A 15,675-nucleotide genomic window follows, 5' to 3' on the forward strand; every position below is an offset into this window, starting at 1 on the left:
GATGCTTCTTCAGTTTTTCTTTGTCATGAAGCTTTGAGTTTAATGTGACACAGCTGAGAAGTTCAACCCCCTGGAATGGCTTGAATAGAGGAATCATTTCCTCTTGAATAAAATTCTCTAAGAACAAAGCTGGCGGCTATAAATCTAAGATTAAAAATCAAACATTGAATTCAGATGTAATTTCTTTCTGCAGAGCAAGGCGAAAGGGTGCAACTTATTACTGTAGGTAGCAGTCAGGCCAAAGACTAGACTGGCATTTACACTCAAATGGACTAAGTGTGTGAAGAAGAGAGCAACACAAGACCTACAGTGATAGATTTGGGTGAGAAAGTATGGGAAATAATATGAGGAGCGCTTGGTGGCTCTGGGCCTGTATTCATTTGAACAGAAAAATGAGAAGGGATCTCATTGATACCTATGGAATAGTGAAAGGCCTTGACAGAGTGCACATAGAGAGGATGTTTCCTGTGATGGGGGAGTCTAAGACCAAAGGACACAGCCTCAGGGACATCTACTTAGAACGGAGATGAGAGTGCTGAATCTTTGGAACTCGTTGCCACAAGCAGATATGGAGACCCAAGTCATTGAGTATACTTAAGGCAGAGATTGATAGATTCTTGATTAGTCCGGCCTTGAAGAGTTACGGGGAGAAGACAGGAGATTGGGGCTGAGAGGGAAAATGGATCAACCATGATTAAATGGGCCAAATGGCCTAATTCTGCTCCTATACCTTGTGGTCTTATGATAATGTTTGGAGCATTACATTGGGGTGGATTGGTTCAGCCAAATGACCCACTTCTTTGCTTGATATTCCACTTGATTATATTCTGCAGAAAACAGAATGTTGGAGAGCATATGTAATATCGTATTCATTCACTCTTTTAGTGGAATCAGCTATGACAAGCCTCTGCCGCCAATCCAGGTTGCCTCACTTAGAGCTGAAAGGATCGCAAAAGAGAAGAAGGTTAGTGTTTACACAAACAATCACATATATAGGACATATTGTCCTGTGAATGCGAACCAACATGGCAAAGTAAATAAATAAATACATAATCAAAAACTTTTAAAAAATAGTTTCCAACAGTCTTTAGTTCCATTATCGCTCAGGAACATTTAGGTATTGTAGATATTTTGTTTCTGAGTTTTATGGAACATTAAAATATCACAGTCCAGATTACACTAGAGTTTTAGATCTTGTAGCCATATGTAATGTTCTTGAGATGATAATTGCTACTAACATTATTGCCAAGTGGTTAAGGCAAACACAGGACTTCTGCAGATGCTGGAAATTCAAGCAACACACATCAAAGTTGCTGGTGAACGCAGCAGGCCAGGCAGCATCTCTAGGAAGGGGTACAGTCAACGTTTCAGGCCGAGACCCTTCGTCAGGACGAAGGGTCTTGGCCTGAAACGTCGACTGTACCCCTTCCTAGATATGCTGCGTGGCCTGCTGCGTTCACCAGCAACTTTGATGTGTGTTGCTTAAGTGGTTAAGGCGTTCATCTAGTGATTCGAAGGTTGCTAGTTCGAGCCTCAGCTGAGGCAGCGTGTGTGTCCTTGAGCAAGGCCCTTAACCACACATTGCTCTGCGACGACATCGGTGCCAAGCTGTATGGGTCCTAATGCCCTTCCCTTGGACAACATCGGTGGCGTGGAGAGGGGAGACTTGCAGCATGGGCAACTGCTGGTCTTCCATACAACCTTGCCCAGAAACCTTCCAAGGTGCAAATCTATGGTCTTATGAGACTAACGGATGCCTAAAAAAACAAAAGAAAACATTATTGCCTGGTATATTTTCCTGCATGCATTAACATAATTTTAAACACGGATTTTATTGTAATTGATCAATAATTTCTCCATGTGAGTGTAATCAAGGAAATTAGGTTCGAGTTTCGATGGCTTGTTATAAATATCTTGTGTTGGTATGGCCTGTTGGTCAGGATCAACCTTGGATGTTGCATCCTATCTGTCTAGATACACAAGCTAAGGCAGTACGATGTGGAGAGCAAACTGTTGCCCATGTAGCAAGCTCCCCCTCTCCACACATCTGATGTACTCAAAGGAATGGCAGAGACTGTACAGTTTGACATCAGCGGCATTGCAGGAATTTCCAATTAGAGTTCAACTCAACATAGGACAGCCTTAGGGTCTCCAGCTCTGAATTTTCCCCTTTGGATTTAGTCCTGAAGCCATCCCCATTTGTGGGTATAGCTACAAAACAGTGGATGTTTGAGATCAGACTTTTCCTTCTAGATGCACTGCCAACCATGGCTAGTGAGCCCCATCTGTCCGGAGTGACTGGTTTTAAGGCCCCAGTAAGCTGCATTTGCCCCTTCTCCTGACAGTAGAAACAGTTGCACCGTGCTTAGTAGCTAAGCCACACGTGAGGGCCAGGAACTGAACTTGGTTGTCAGAGGCTATTTGGCAACGCACACCATTGGAAGCATTTAATAACTATTGGGAACTCATCCCATTACTACCCCCACCCCCTCCCATAATAACCCTAAGGAATCATCTTGTGTTATATGTTGACTATTCAATGTATAGTAACTATATATCAACCAAAGAAACTTGACAATGTGTTTTCAAAGTTCAAAAAGTTCGAAATCCAAAGTAAATTTATTATCGAAGTACATATATGTCACTATATACAACCCTGAGATTCATTTTCTTGTGGGCATTCACAGTAAATACAAAGAAACACAGTAGAATCAATGAAAATCCACACACAACAAATATGGACAAACAACCAATGTACAAATGACTATAAACTGTACAAGTACAAAAAATTATTATAATAAAAATAATTATAATAAATACGCAATAAATATCGAGAAAGTGAGATGAACACTACCTCACTGCTTTTTTTCTTTTTGCACTAGTTATTTAATTTAACTTTTAAAATATATTTTTTAAAACTTTTTTAAAAGCCAGAGGCTTTTGCACAGTAATAAATGTGTAATATATATATAATAAAATAGTACTGTGCAAAAGTCTCCTGCACAAATACATAGCTAGGATGCCTAAGACTTTGGCATAGTACTGACATGGAGCGGAGAGAGAGTTTGTAAATCTGGTGGGAGCAAAGGATGTTGAGACTGGTGAAGGTGGAGCGCTGCAGGAGGGGTGTGGTACGGGTGGCAGAGAAGGAGTGCCAGAGTTGCGGGGGGGGGTGGTGTGGTATGGATGCAGACACACCCAGCTCTGAGACATTAGGCAAGATCATTTGAACAAACAATTGTTTCTTTTACCACTACAGAATGTGTCTGGGCTTCCTGCTTCCTCCCATCTCCCTTTCCCTTTTCCCAACCATCATTCTCCTCTCCCTTCCCACTCTCAGTCCACAATAGAGACCTGTATCAGAATCAGGGTTATCATCACTCACAAATGGCATGATTTTATTTTTGCAGTAGAAGTACAGTGCAATCCATAAAATTACTACAGAACTGTGCAGAAGTCTTGGGTACCCTAGCTACTTGTATGCGTCTAAGATTTTTGCACAGTGCTGTATATACTTACTATAATTTACAGTTTTTTTATTATATATTGCAGTGTACGACTGCTGCATAAGAACAAATTAGACAGCATGTGCTGGTGATCTTAAACTGGGTTCTGATTCTGATTGAAAGAGGAAGGGAGAGGAGTCCATAGTTTGTGGGAACATTTCAGTGTTGAATGAAGTTACCCCTCTGGTTCAAGAGCCTGATGATTGAGAGGTAATTAACTGTTCCTGAATCTGCTGGTGATGCAGGTTCTGAGGCTCCTGTACCTCTTTCCCAATGGTACCAGTGAGAAGAGATATTTTCTCTAGCATTTACTACCTTTTTCTCCCCACAGCATTTATATTTGTATTTATTTCAAGTAAGAAAGGTTGAGAGTTTGCCAAAACAAGGGACAATGCTGAGCATTTCTTTATAGTTTCCACTCTTTTACCTTTGTGTGTGGTTCCAGTCAGGGAACTGAGTACAACATTCTTCCTTAACATTTCACTGCACTGTTGAGGAAGATTTGGAGCTGAGAAGAATGAGGGGTGATCTCTTTGAAACCTATTGAACGTTGAAAGGCTCAACAGAGTAAATTTAGAGAGGATGTTTCCTGTGGTGGGGAGTCTAAGACCAGAGGGCACAGCTTCTGAATAGAGAAATGTACATTTAGAATGGAGATGAGGAGAAATTTCTTTAGCCAGAGAGTGGTGAATCTGTGGAATACATTGCCACAGGTATATTTAAGGCAGAAGTTGATAGATTCTTGATTAGTCAGGGCATGAAGGAATATGGGGAGAAGGTAGGAGATTGTGGCTGAGAGGGAAAATGGATCAGCCATGATGAAATGGCAGAGCAGACTCAATAGGCCAAATAGCCTAATTCTGCTCTTATGTTTTATGGTCTACTTATACTTTATCCAGATGAGAGATTAAGCAGAGTCCTTCAAGGTGCTGTTTTGAAGAGGAGAGCCTTAATTGATTGATTTCCCATGGCAGCGTTACTGATATTTTAATGCTGGCTCTATAATTACAGAAGGGCGGCACTGACATTATTATTACTTGTTTGTGGGAGCTTGCTGTATGCAAATTGATTGTGGATTTTCAATGTTACAACAGTGATTACACTTCAAAGCACTTCATTGTTTGCAAAGTGCTTTGGTACATCCTGGAAGGGATCTTAATGGTGCTCTAAATTTGCATTTGTTTTCTCTTTCACATATTAATTGCGTTTACTTTTTCTCTTTCTTTCAACAAACTCCCAAGGCTTTAGCAGAGCAGCAGAGGGCTCAGCATCTGGCACAGCAGCAGCAGCAACAGCAGCAACAAGCTCAGCAAAATTCCCAGACGGCCGTTCCACAGCAGCAGAGCTCCCAGACTCAGGCTGCAGCCGTTCAGCAATCTCAAGCTGTGGGACAGACTGCTGCATCCACCGTGGCCAACACTGCAGTGCTGGTAAGAAACATCTCTGGCTTTTCCTTCTCTAGGTGGCAGGCCAATACAATAGAGACTCTTAGATGGGTATATGTATGTGTGGAAAATGTGTCGGCAGAGGGGATTAGTTCCTTGGGCATTTGATTACTAATGTGATTAGTTCGAGACAACATTGTGGACTGGAGGGCCTGTTACTGTATACTTATTTAGAAATACAACACAAAACAACCTTTCCAGCCCAGTGAGCCTCAGCAACCCTAACCGAAGCAGTGGGTGCAAGGTAGTTGTTGTGACACCACTCAGCAGATTTTCAGTCTTCCTCCTATATGCTAATTTGTCACCAGCTTTGAGATATTTTGGCTAATCTGAACTAACTGGCATCTGTAAGTGAGGATATCGAGGATCCAGTTGTACAGGAGGCCAAGGTCTGGAAGCTTATTGATTGGTTTTGAGGTGATGATAGTGTTGAGTGCCAAGCTGTAGTTGATGAAGAACATCCTGGTGTATGCATTATTGCTGTCCAGATGTTCCAGGGTTGAGTGCAGAGCCAATGAAATCGTATCTTCTGTGGCACTAGGCAAATTGGCACGGATCCAAGTGGCTTCTCAGATAGGAGTTCATATGTTTCACCTCCAGCTTTTCAAAGCACTTCATCACAGAGGATGTAAGTGCTACTGGATGATATTCATTGAGGCAGACCACCATGTTGTTCTTCTTAGGCACCAGTATGATTGAAGCCTGCTTGTAGCAATTGGATACCTCAGACTGCTGAAGCAAGAAGTTAAAGATATCAGTGAACACACCAGCCAGTTGATCAGCACAGTTCTTTAGTACTTGACCGGATACTCCATCTGGGCCCATTGCTTTCCGTGGGTTCACCCTGCTGAAGGATACTGTTATGTCGAGACTGAAGTCACAGAGTCCTTGGGGGCTGTGGAAGTTCGTGAAGATTCCTCCATGTTTTGATGGTCAAAGGGAGCATAGGAGGCATTGAGCTCATCAGGGAGTGAAGCCCTGTTGTCACCTATGTCACAACATACATCAAAGTTGCTGGTGAATGCAGCAGGCCAAGCAGCATCTATAGGAAGAGGCGCAGTCGACGTTTCAGGCCGAGACCCGTCCTGACGAAGGGTCTCGGCCTGAAACGTCGACTGCGCCTCTTCCTATAGATGCTGCTTGACCTGCTGCGTTCACCAGCAACTTTGATGTATGTTGCTTGAATTTCCAGCATCTGCAGAATTCCTGTTGTTTTTTTTGTCACCTATGTCACTTGGTTTCACTTTTTTAAGAGGTAATAGCATTCAAACCCCGCACAGCTGTTGAGTATCTTTTAGTGATTCAAGTTTGGTCTGGAATTGCCACTTCACTCATGAGATGGCTTTCTGGAGATCATTTCACCAGAAGTGAATGCCACTGATCTGACCCTTGGCAGATTGCAGATCTCATGGTTCAACCAGAGCTGCTGGTTGGGGAAGACTCTGAATGATTTTGTAGGAACGCACTCATCCACAACATATTTTATAAAGTCCCTGACAACTGTGGTGTATTCATTCAGATCCTCTGACTCCTTCAACACGGCCCAATCCACTGACTCGAAACAGTCCCATAGCCACTCTTCTGCCTCCCATGACCATCTCCTATCCATGCTCTTCAGTCTCTGCATGTATGCCGGTCAAAGAAGGACAGCCAAGTGATTCAATTTCCCAAAATGCAGTCTAGCCATTCCTTATCATGTATAGTAGTGGTCCATTGTAGGGATCCCTGGTGCTGCAGGTTATATGCTTATAGTAATTGCGCGAGGCCAAGTGGTTAAGGCATCGGTCTAGTGATCTGAAGGTTGCTAGTTCGAGCCTCAGCTGAGGCAGCGTGTTGTTCCTTGAGCAAGGCACTTAACCACACATTGCTCTGCGACGACACCGGTGCCAAGCTGTACTGGCCCTAGTGCCCTTCCCTTGGACAACATCGGTGGCATGGAGAGGGGAGACTTGCAGCATGGGCAACTGCTGGCCTTCCATACAGCCTTGCCCAGGCCTGCACCCTGGAAACCTTCCAAGGCACAAATCCATGGTCTCACGAGACTAACGGATGCATATATATTAATTGGGCAGAGATTTCTTCAAATAAACCTGATTAAAGACCCTGACTATGATTGGAAATGCTTTGAGGTGGGCTGTTTCTTGTTTGATGGCAGCATTCAATATCTTATGCCCAGCTTTTGGTGGTATGTAAACTGTGGTGAGGATCATGGAAGGGAACTCTCTTGGTAAGTAGAATGGTTGGAACTTAATCATTAAGTGTTCCACGTCAGGGGAACAAGAATGTGAGAAGACCAAGACCATTCCACCACAGAATTTATGAAACACAGACCCTACCCCCCCCCCCAACCATTTGCCTTCGTTGAATCAATAGTTCGGTCCATCCTGTATATCAAGAAGCCCTCAGGTCTATCACTGAATCTGGCATGTTCAGAGTGAGCCATGTTCCTGTGAATCACAGAACGTTGCAATTCTTCATTTCCATCCCATACAGTAATCTTGCCCTTAGGTCCTCAGTCTTCTGCTCCAACAACTATATATTTGCTAACAAAATGCTGGGTAGAGGAACTTCCATGGCTTGGTTTTTCAGCCTGCTTGGAGTCCTCCTTTCCTCCCTCTTTCAGCTATTGTGATGTACCTCCATTTGCTTAAAGGTGAGAGTTAAATCTGCCGAGTCCTTCAGAAAATCATGAAATCGCTAGTTCATTAAGATGGTTCAAAAGTACGTTGCTTAAAGGGAAATTACAGGCTGCAGATGGCAGTAAGAGTAATTTAGAAGAGGGATGTTTAGAAGCTTTGTTCGCAGCCTGTATCACATCAGAAAAGTTCACTGGTGCCATCTTGGTTCAAGAACCGAATGGTTGGAAGGAAGTAGCTATTCTTGAACCTGGAGGTGTGGGACTTCAGGTTTGTGTAACTCCTGGATGTTACCCAAGTAGAAGACTTTGTGGAGTTGTATTTCTGAACTAAATGATATTTCACTAAAGGCGGTTTCCTGTTCTACTTCGAAGCAGGCTGGAACTATCAAAACAGCACCTGGTACGACAAACATTCAGACTGGTAAGTCATTGTTTCGTAGTGGGGTTCTGAGGGGAGCCTGGCACAGCTCCACTCTGAGCGCTTCTTATGATTTTGTTTTTTCAGCCACTGTGGGAGGCAATGTCATCGTGAATACAGCAGCAGGAGTACAGCAGAGTACCTTCCAACCCATTAACAAGCGGCTTGCACAGCAGGTTATTCCCGGAACCCTCACAGTGAGTGCTTCAACTCGTTTATCTTCTCTAGAATAGCCTACAGCTATTTTGTATGAACAGTACACAAGACAATTTTTTTTTCTCTGTACCTCTGTCTATGTGATGATAATAAACCGATTTACCAGAGTTTAGCTTTTAAATATATCCCACCTCCTGAAAATGTAACACTTTATCTTGTCACATTTCTAATTTTACAGTACTGTGCAAAAGTTTTAGGCACATATAATGCCTAAGACTTTTGCACAGTACTGCTTTTGTCAACGTGGAATGGAGAGTGGATTTGTATATCTGACAGGAGCATTGGGAATGACGAAGGTGGAACACTGTGGGGGGGTGGTGGGACAGGTGGCAGAGAAAGAGTGGCAAGGGCAGGGGGATGGCACAACCAGCCCTGAGACACCAGGCAAGATCATTTGATTCCAAGCAGTTGGCTTATTCATTCTCTGGTGCTTCCCACTCCCTCCCCTCTCCCTCTCCCTTCCCCTTTTCCCAACCATGATTCCCCTCTCGCTGCCCTCTTTCCACTCAGTCTATAATAGATTTAGATTATGAGGACACGCAGTCCTCTTTTATTGTCATTTAGTAATGCATGCGTTAAGAAATGATACAATGTTTTTCCAGAATGATATCACAGAAACACACGACAAACCAAGACGAAAAACTGACAAAAACCACAAAATTATTACATATAGTTACAACACTACAAAGCAATACTGTAATTTGATAAGAATAGACCATAGGCACGGTAAAGTCTCAAAGTCTCCCGCAAGTCCCAGCATTTCACGCAGATGGTAAACCTCCAGCGCCGCAAACTTGCCGATGCAACATCCCGGAAGCATCCGACTCCGAGTCCGTCCGAAAACTCCCAAGTCTCCGACACCGATGCACCGAGCGCTTCCACCCCGGCCCCGGCAACAGGCAATAGGCAAGGCCGAGGATTTGGGGCCTTTCCTCCGGAGATTCTCAATCACACAGTAGCAGCGGCAGCAAAGCAGGCATTTCAAAAGTTTCTCCAGATGTTCCTCCGTGCTTCTTCACGTCTGTCTCCATCAAATCAGGATTGTGCACAGATACGATATCATTCGGAACGGCCGTGCACGCTGCATCGCATCACCATCTTCTCCTCCCTCCATTAATAGAGACCCAGATCAGAATCAGTGCTCCAGTTTCCTCCCACAGTCCAAAGAAGTACCGGTCAGTAGGTTAATTGGTCATTGTAAATTGTCCTGTGATTATGTTAGCATTAAATTTGTGCGACTTGAAGGGCCAGAAGGGCCTATTTCCTGCTGTATATAAATAAATCGCCCCTACTGTATTCACTGGAATTTAGAAGGATGAGAGGGGATCTGGTTGAAACATATAAAGTTATTAAGGGATTGGACACGCTAGAAGCAGGAAACATGTTCCCGATGTTGGGGGAGTCCAGAGCCAGAGGCCACAGTTTAAGGATAAGGGGTAGACAATTTAGAACGGAGTTGAGGAAAAACTTTTTCACACCGAGGGTTGTGTTTCTGTGGAATGCTCTGCCTCAGAAGGCAGTGGAGGCCAATTCTCTGGATTCTTTCAAAAAAGAGTTAGATAAAGCTCTTAAAGATAGCGGAGTGAAAGGATATGGGGAGAAGGCAGGAAAAGGGTACTGATTGTGGGTGATCAGCCATGATCGCAGTGAATGGTGGTGCTGGCTCGAAGGGCTGAGTGGCCTACTCCTGCAACTATTGTCTATTGTCTATTGTCTGCTGGGGCAAAGGCTGCCAACAACAGGCCAGAATCCTCTGTCCTGGGCCAATCTTTCAGATTATCCCCAAGTTTAGCTTGTAACCCTCTCACCAGGCTCGTATGCAAACTTGCCTTGATAGCTAACTTGGCTAACAGTCATATGACTCAGTGGTGAGAAGGTCACCTTTCACAAACGATATATGTCTAGGGTTGGTATGATTTGGGGATCAACCAAGCAGGAACTTCATGATGTACCGATTAAAGAAACCTTGATTTGAGCAAATAATGTGTCAATTCTGCCCATATGCAATTATCAGTTGCCAAGAAATAACAGATGGTACACCACATAAAATTATAAAGGAAGTATATTTACCAATTTCAGCTTTATCAAACAATTAGTAGGAAAAAGAAAAGGACGCAGTACGGTTAAACCAGTCCTATATGCACATAACTGTTGGAGTTCATACTGGAGTGCTCGGGGTGTGTCTCTTACTCACGCGCTGGATCCCAGGTCTGTTTGAAAGCACCCACCACATTTTCAAACTCCCCTGGAAGGCAATCTTAAGCAAACTGGCTCTCTTTCTCAGGAGTATTGTGCTTCCTCCTTGGAGCCATTCATCTGCGCAGAGCATTTTTTGCTAAGGGGACTCTCCTTCAAGTGGCATTCTACGGCATCTTTTCTTCTGTCTAAGCCAGGTTGGGTGCGACTGTAACTCGAGGTCTTGAGTTAAGGGTGAAAGGTGGAAAAGTTTAAGGGGAACATGAGGGGAAACTTCTTCACTCAGAGGGTTGTGAGAGTGTAGAATGAGCTGCCGGTATAAGTGGTGCATGCAAGCTCGATTTCAATGTTTCAGAGAAGTTTGGATGGATACGTGGGGAGGAGTATGGAGGGCTATGGTCCCGGTGCAGGTTGATGGGAGTGTGCTTCTAAAGCCATTCAGCACGGACCAGGTGGGCCGAAGGGCCTGTTTCTGTGCTTAATTTTTAATGACTCTCTGATTGGCCGTCCATTATACAACTCCACTATATCTACTTTTCCTTACTGCAAATTAACATAAACATCTCGTGAAATGCTTCATACAATTGTAGTCAACTTTTCTTTTCATCATCAATGTTTCTGTCTTTTCCAGTCCACAGGAGGTACAACCGCTCAAGTCGTACATGCTCAACAAAGGACAGTAGCCACGTCTGCGGCTACCACAGAGGTTGTAGCCATAGCAACCAACCAAGGTGTCCGAGCTGCAATGGCCCCGGTTACAGCCACAGCCGCAGTGGTGTCCACCAATTTGACTCCAGTGCAGAGCCAGACCAGGTCGCTCGTCACACAGGTCACCCCAGGTAGGGCGGTTTCTGCGCCTTCACAATTCCGGGTGTGTTGTTCCCTGTGTCCAAGTCAAAAAGAAGTCCTGATTTAGGATTTCTAGCTGTATCTTTCTAGTAGTTCTCAAAGTCACATTGTGTTCTCCACAGGTAGTATACTTGCACTGTAAAATAGGTATTTAGTGAATCAGAATCAGATTTATTAACGCTGACATACAGTACTGTGCAAAAGTCTTAGATAGATATCAGTCAGTCAGTGGGTGCGGTCCCAAATCTGGGGTTGGCAGCTATGCACCTCCATCTTCTTCCATCTTGCGGCAGCACTGAGTACAGCCCCTCCTCCAGTTTGTTCTCGCTGGCCACCTTGGCACCACCCACCACCCCCGCCGAACTCAAGCCCGAGGCTGTGTCGGCCTCCAGCCGCAGCGGCTTCCTCAAGCTCAGCCCTTCCTTAGGCAGAGGCCTTGGGCAGGTCCAGGCCCACGGTGCAGCATCCAAGTTCATCATATCTCTTCTAACTAGGTGCATAGCATACGATTTGTAGATACGTGGTGAGGCTTTAATCTCTTCCATGGAAGATGGCTGTTGGCTCACAAGGAGTTCATCTGCTCTTTGTCAGGTCTTGTTTTTTTTTTAGTCCTGCTGGGTGTCTTCACACACTCCTCACTAGACTAAGTCTAGTGGGGGAGCTGGCCCAAGTCGCCGACCACTCGACTATGGTCCCCCGGCCAAGTGCCGGACGCCCGCCCCCCGCTGAATCTCGATATATACAGGAGTATATATTAGATAGATATACTCCTATATATATAACTAGGGTGCTGAAGACTTTGGCACAGTACTGTATTTGTCAATGTGGAGCAGAGCACGAGTTTGTAAATCTGACAGGAGCAAAGGATGTGAGAATGGCGAGGGTGGAGCACCGCGGAAGGGGTGTGGGACAGGTGGCAGAGGAGTGTGAGTGTGGGGGGGTTGGCTCTGGTGCAAACTCACTCTATCCCGAGACACCATGCAAGGTCATTTGATTCCAAGCAGTTGGTTTATTGATCATTACAGAATGTCTCTGGTGCTTCCCGCTCCCTCCCCTCTCCCTTCTGTCTTTAAGGACTCCCATCACCCAGGACATAACCTCTTCTCATTGCTACCATCAGGGAGAAGGTACAGGAGCCTGAAGGCACACTTTCAACCTTTCAGGAATACCTTCTTCCCCTCTGCCATCAGATTTCTGAACACTACCTCACAATTTTTTAAAATTTATTGTAATTTCTTATTATAATTATAATCTTTTAAAATTATGTATTTCAATATAAGGCCTCCATTGGCCAGGGTCGACCATGGGTAGATAGTTAGATACTTTATTGATCCCAAAGGAAATTGCAGTGTCACAGTAGCATTACAAGTACACAGATATACAAATATTAGAAGAGAAGTAAGAAAGAATAAAAATAAGTTACCTCAGACAGTCTAACAGGAGGCGGTCACCACTTCCCCAGCTATAGGTTGACTCATTATAGAGACTACTGGCCGAGGGTAAGAGTGACCTTGTATAGCACTCTTTGGAGCAGCACAGTTGGCTTAGTCTGTTACTGAAAGTGCTCCTCTGTTCAACCAAGGTGGCATGAAGAGGGTGAGAAACATTGTCCAGAATTGCCAGGATTTTCTGTAGGGTCCAGTGTGTCTAATTTGACTCCTATACCAGAGCCAGCTCCAGCATACCAACTCATAGAAGATTGTACTGGCGACAACAGACTAGTAGAACATATAAAGGAGAGGCCTGCATACTTCAAATGACCTCAGTCTCCTCAGGAAGTAGAGGTGACTCTGGCCCTTCTTGTACACAGCCTCTGTGTTAGTGCTGCATTCATCTTTCATCCAGGTGCACCCCCAGGTACACTTGTAGGTCTTCACCATATTCATGTCCTCACCATCAATAGTAACAGGGAGCAGTGCAGGCTTAGTCTTCCTGAAGTCCATCTCCTTTGTCTTACTGATGTTAGACTGCAGATGATTCAGCTTGCAGCATTTGACAAAATCCTCCACCGGGGCCCTGTACTCATCCTCCTGTCCTCCCTTTATATATCCAACTATTGCTGAGTCATCAGAAAATTTCTGTGGATGACATGACTGTGTTGTCCGAGGTATACAGGGTAAACAGGAAGGGAGCTAATACAGTCGCCTGTGGGTCTCAGTGCTGCCTATGGCCATGTCTGATATACAGGTCTGAAGCCGCATAAACTGTAGTCTGCTGGTCAGATTGTCCGTTATCCAGGATAACAATGGAAGTGCCAATCTGCATTGAATGGAGCTTCCCCCCTCCCCCCGCCCAGCAATGAGGGTTGTATGGTATTCAAGGGACTTGAGAAATCAAAAAACATGATCCTCACAGTGCTGCCCTGCTTATCCAAATGAGAGTAGGCTGTGTTCAGCAGGTAGATGACAGCATTGTTGACTCCACTGTACTCCTGGTAGGCAAACTGCAGAGGATGTAGCATCCTAGCTGTCTTGATGTGCAAGCCAAGGTAGTGCAATATGGAGAGCAAGCTGTTGCCCATGCAGCAGGCTCCCTTCTCCACGCAGCAGCTGATGAACCCAAAAGAACGGCAGAGACCAATACATGTTGGTACCAGCGGCTTTGCAGAAGTTGCCAGTCAGCATTGAACTCAACGTAGGACCACCTTAAGGACTCAAGCTCCGGATTTTTGCTTTGTGGTTTACTCCCAAAACCTTCCCCGTGATGGGTATAGCCACAAGAAAGCAGGGGTTTGAGGTCAGAGTTTGCCTTGTCATTAAAGAGCTGCCAACTATGGCTGACGAGCCCAACTGCCCTAAGCGACTGGTTTTAAGGCACCAGTAACCCACATTTGCCCCTTCTGTCATTAGAAATGGTTCTGCCAAGTTTAGTAACTAAGCCACACGTGAAGGCCAGGAGCTGGACTTGGTTGTCAGAGGCTTTTTGAGATGCGCACCGTTGGGACCATTTAATAAGTAGTGGGAGCTTATTCCCACTACCTCCCCTGATAGGCAACGTTAAGGATCCATATTGCAATGTAGCGCTGCCAAAAAAAAAGTTCCACAACATATGGTACACCAATGATATTAAACCTGATTCTGGTCTTTCTTTAAAGGTTAACTTAAGGACTGGCATTTAAGCCAACAGTTTGGCTTTGTGTGTTACCTCTGGCTACTTTAATAAAGCTCTCAGACATCTGAGATCGTCATCAGCTCAACTTGATGATTTGTTCATCCATTTTCATCTTCAGCTACAGGCATCCAGCTGACCACAGGAAAACCCATTCCTCAAGCACAGATTCAGCTCTTCAGACAGCCACAGACTGCTCCCGTACAAGTCCAGCAAATCCAGCCCCAGTCTCAACCCTCAGCACAGCTGAAGGGAGTCCAAAAAGTGCCGGTAAGATTAAAGCCAGAACTATATATGAGAAACACACACAAAATGCTGGAGGTACTCAGCAGGTCAGGCAGATCTATGGAAATGAATAAACAGTCGACATTTTGGGCTGAGACCCTTCATCAGGACTTGATGAAAGACCTCTGCCTCTTGGCCTGAAATGTCGACTGTTTATTCATTTCCATAGATGCAGCCTGACCTGCTGAGTACCTCCAGCATTTTGTGTGTGTTGCACTGAATTTCCAGCATCTGCAGAATCTCTTGTGTGTACTATATTTGAGAAAGAGTCTTATACCGCACTTGTGTGAGAGAGGCATGTTGGTTGTCATAGAAGGAGAAGGAATTGCAGATGACTATGTGACTGGTATTTAGTCATCAGTGGGTAACATTCTTGCCTCAGTATCAGAAGGTTAAGGTTTCTTGTTCAGTCTTCAGAGTTTAAAAAAAAAGCCCAGGATGTTACTCCCTGGACTGAAGGGACACTACTCCAGCATGGAGTGCCATCTTTCATGAATCAAGCTCCATCTGCCTTCTAATTAGGTTGTCCAGTAAATAAACATGGACTTCTTCCTCATCCAACTTTCTGGCAATGTTTATCCCTCAAGTCAGTTTCCTTGAAGAACTCGCTTGCAAAAACCCTATTGATAATGAGATTCTGAAATAAAAGTGGAAAAACATCCCACAAGTCAGCTACCATCTGTGAAGAGAGGAGTAGTCAGTACTTCATTAAAACTAATGAAACAGCAATGGTTTTGTGTGTTCCCTCTTTCTCTCACTCTTCTCTCTCTCCCCCTCCCTCTCCCCCTCCCTCTCCCCCTCCCTCTCCCCCTCCCTCTCCCCCTCCCTCTCCCCCTCCCTCTCCCCCTCTCTCTCCCCCTCTCTCCCTCCCCCTCTCTCCCTCCCCCTCTCTCCCTCCCCCTCTCTCCCTCCCCCTCTCTCCCTCCCCCTCCCTCTCCCCCTCTCTCCCTCCCCCTCTCTCCCTCTCCCCCTCTCTCCCCCCCCTTCCTCCTTCCCTCCTCCTCTTCCTGCTCT

At 45.0% G+C, this 15,675-nt stretch overlaps 1 protein-coding gene across 13 annotated transcripts in view; it reads left to right on the top strand.

Moving 5' to 3' along the window:
- Positions 1-15,675, top strand: part of ep400 (E1A binding protein p400) — a 241,688-nt gene that overhangs the window by 200,149 nt on the left and 25,864 nt on the right. For 12 of the 13 annotated variants that reach the window (XM_063074069.1, XM_063074066.1, XM_063074065.1 and 9 more), the window contains 6 exons: positions 886-964; positions 4,748-4,936; positions 7,962-8,010; positions 8,095-8,204; positions 11,051-11,258; positions 14,498-14,646. In XM_063074069.1, the coding sequence (XP_062930139.1) occupies positions 886-964; positions 4,748-4,936; positions 7,962-8,010; positions 8,095-8,204; positions 11,051-11,258; positions 14,498-14,646 (784 nt within the window). The remainder of the gene's footprint in view (positions 1-885; positions 965-4,747; positions 4,937-7,961; positions 8,011-8,094; positions 8,205-11,050; positions 11,259-14,497; positions 14,647-15,675) is intronic. The other variant, XM_063074068.1, reaches the window with a different exon arrangement.

The sequence above is a fragment of the Mobula hypostoma genome, chromosome 21 (genome assembly GCF_963921235.1).
Source record: "Mobula hypostoma chromosome 21, sMobHyp1.1, whole genome shotgun sequence".
NCBI lineage: Eukaryota > Metazoa > Chordata > Chondrichthyes > Myliobatiformes > Myliobatidae > Mobula > Mobula hypostoma.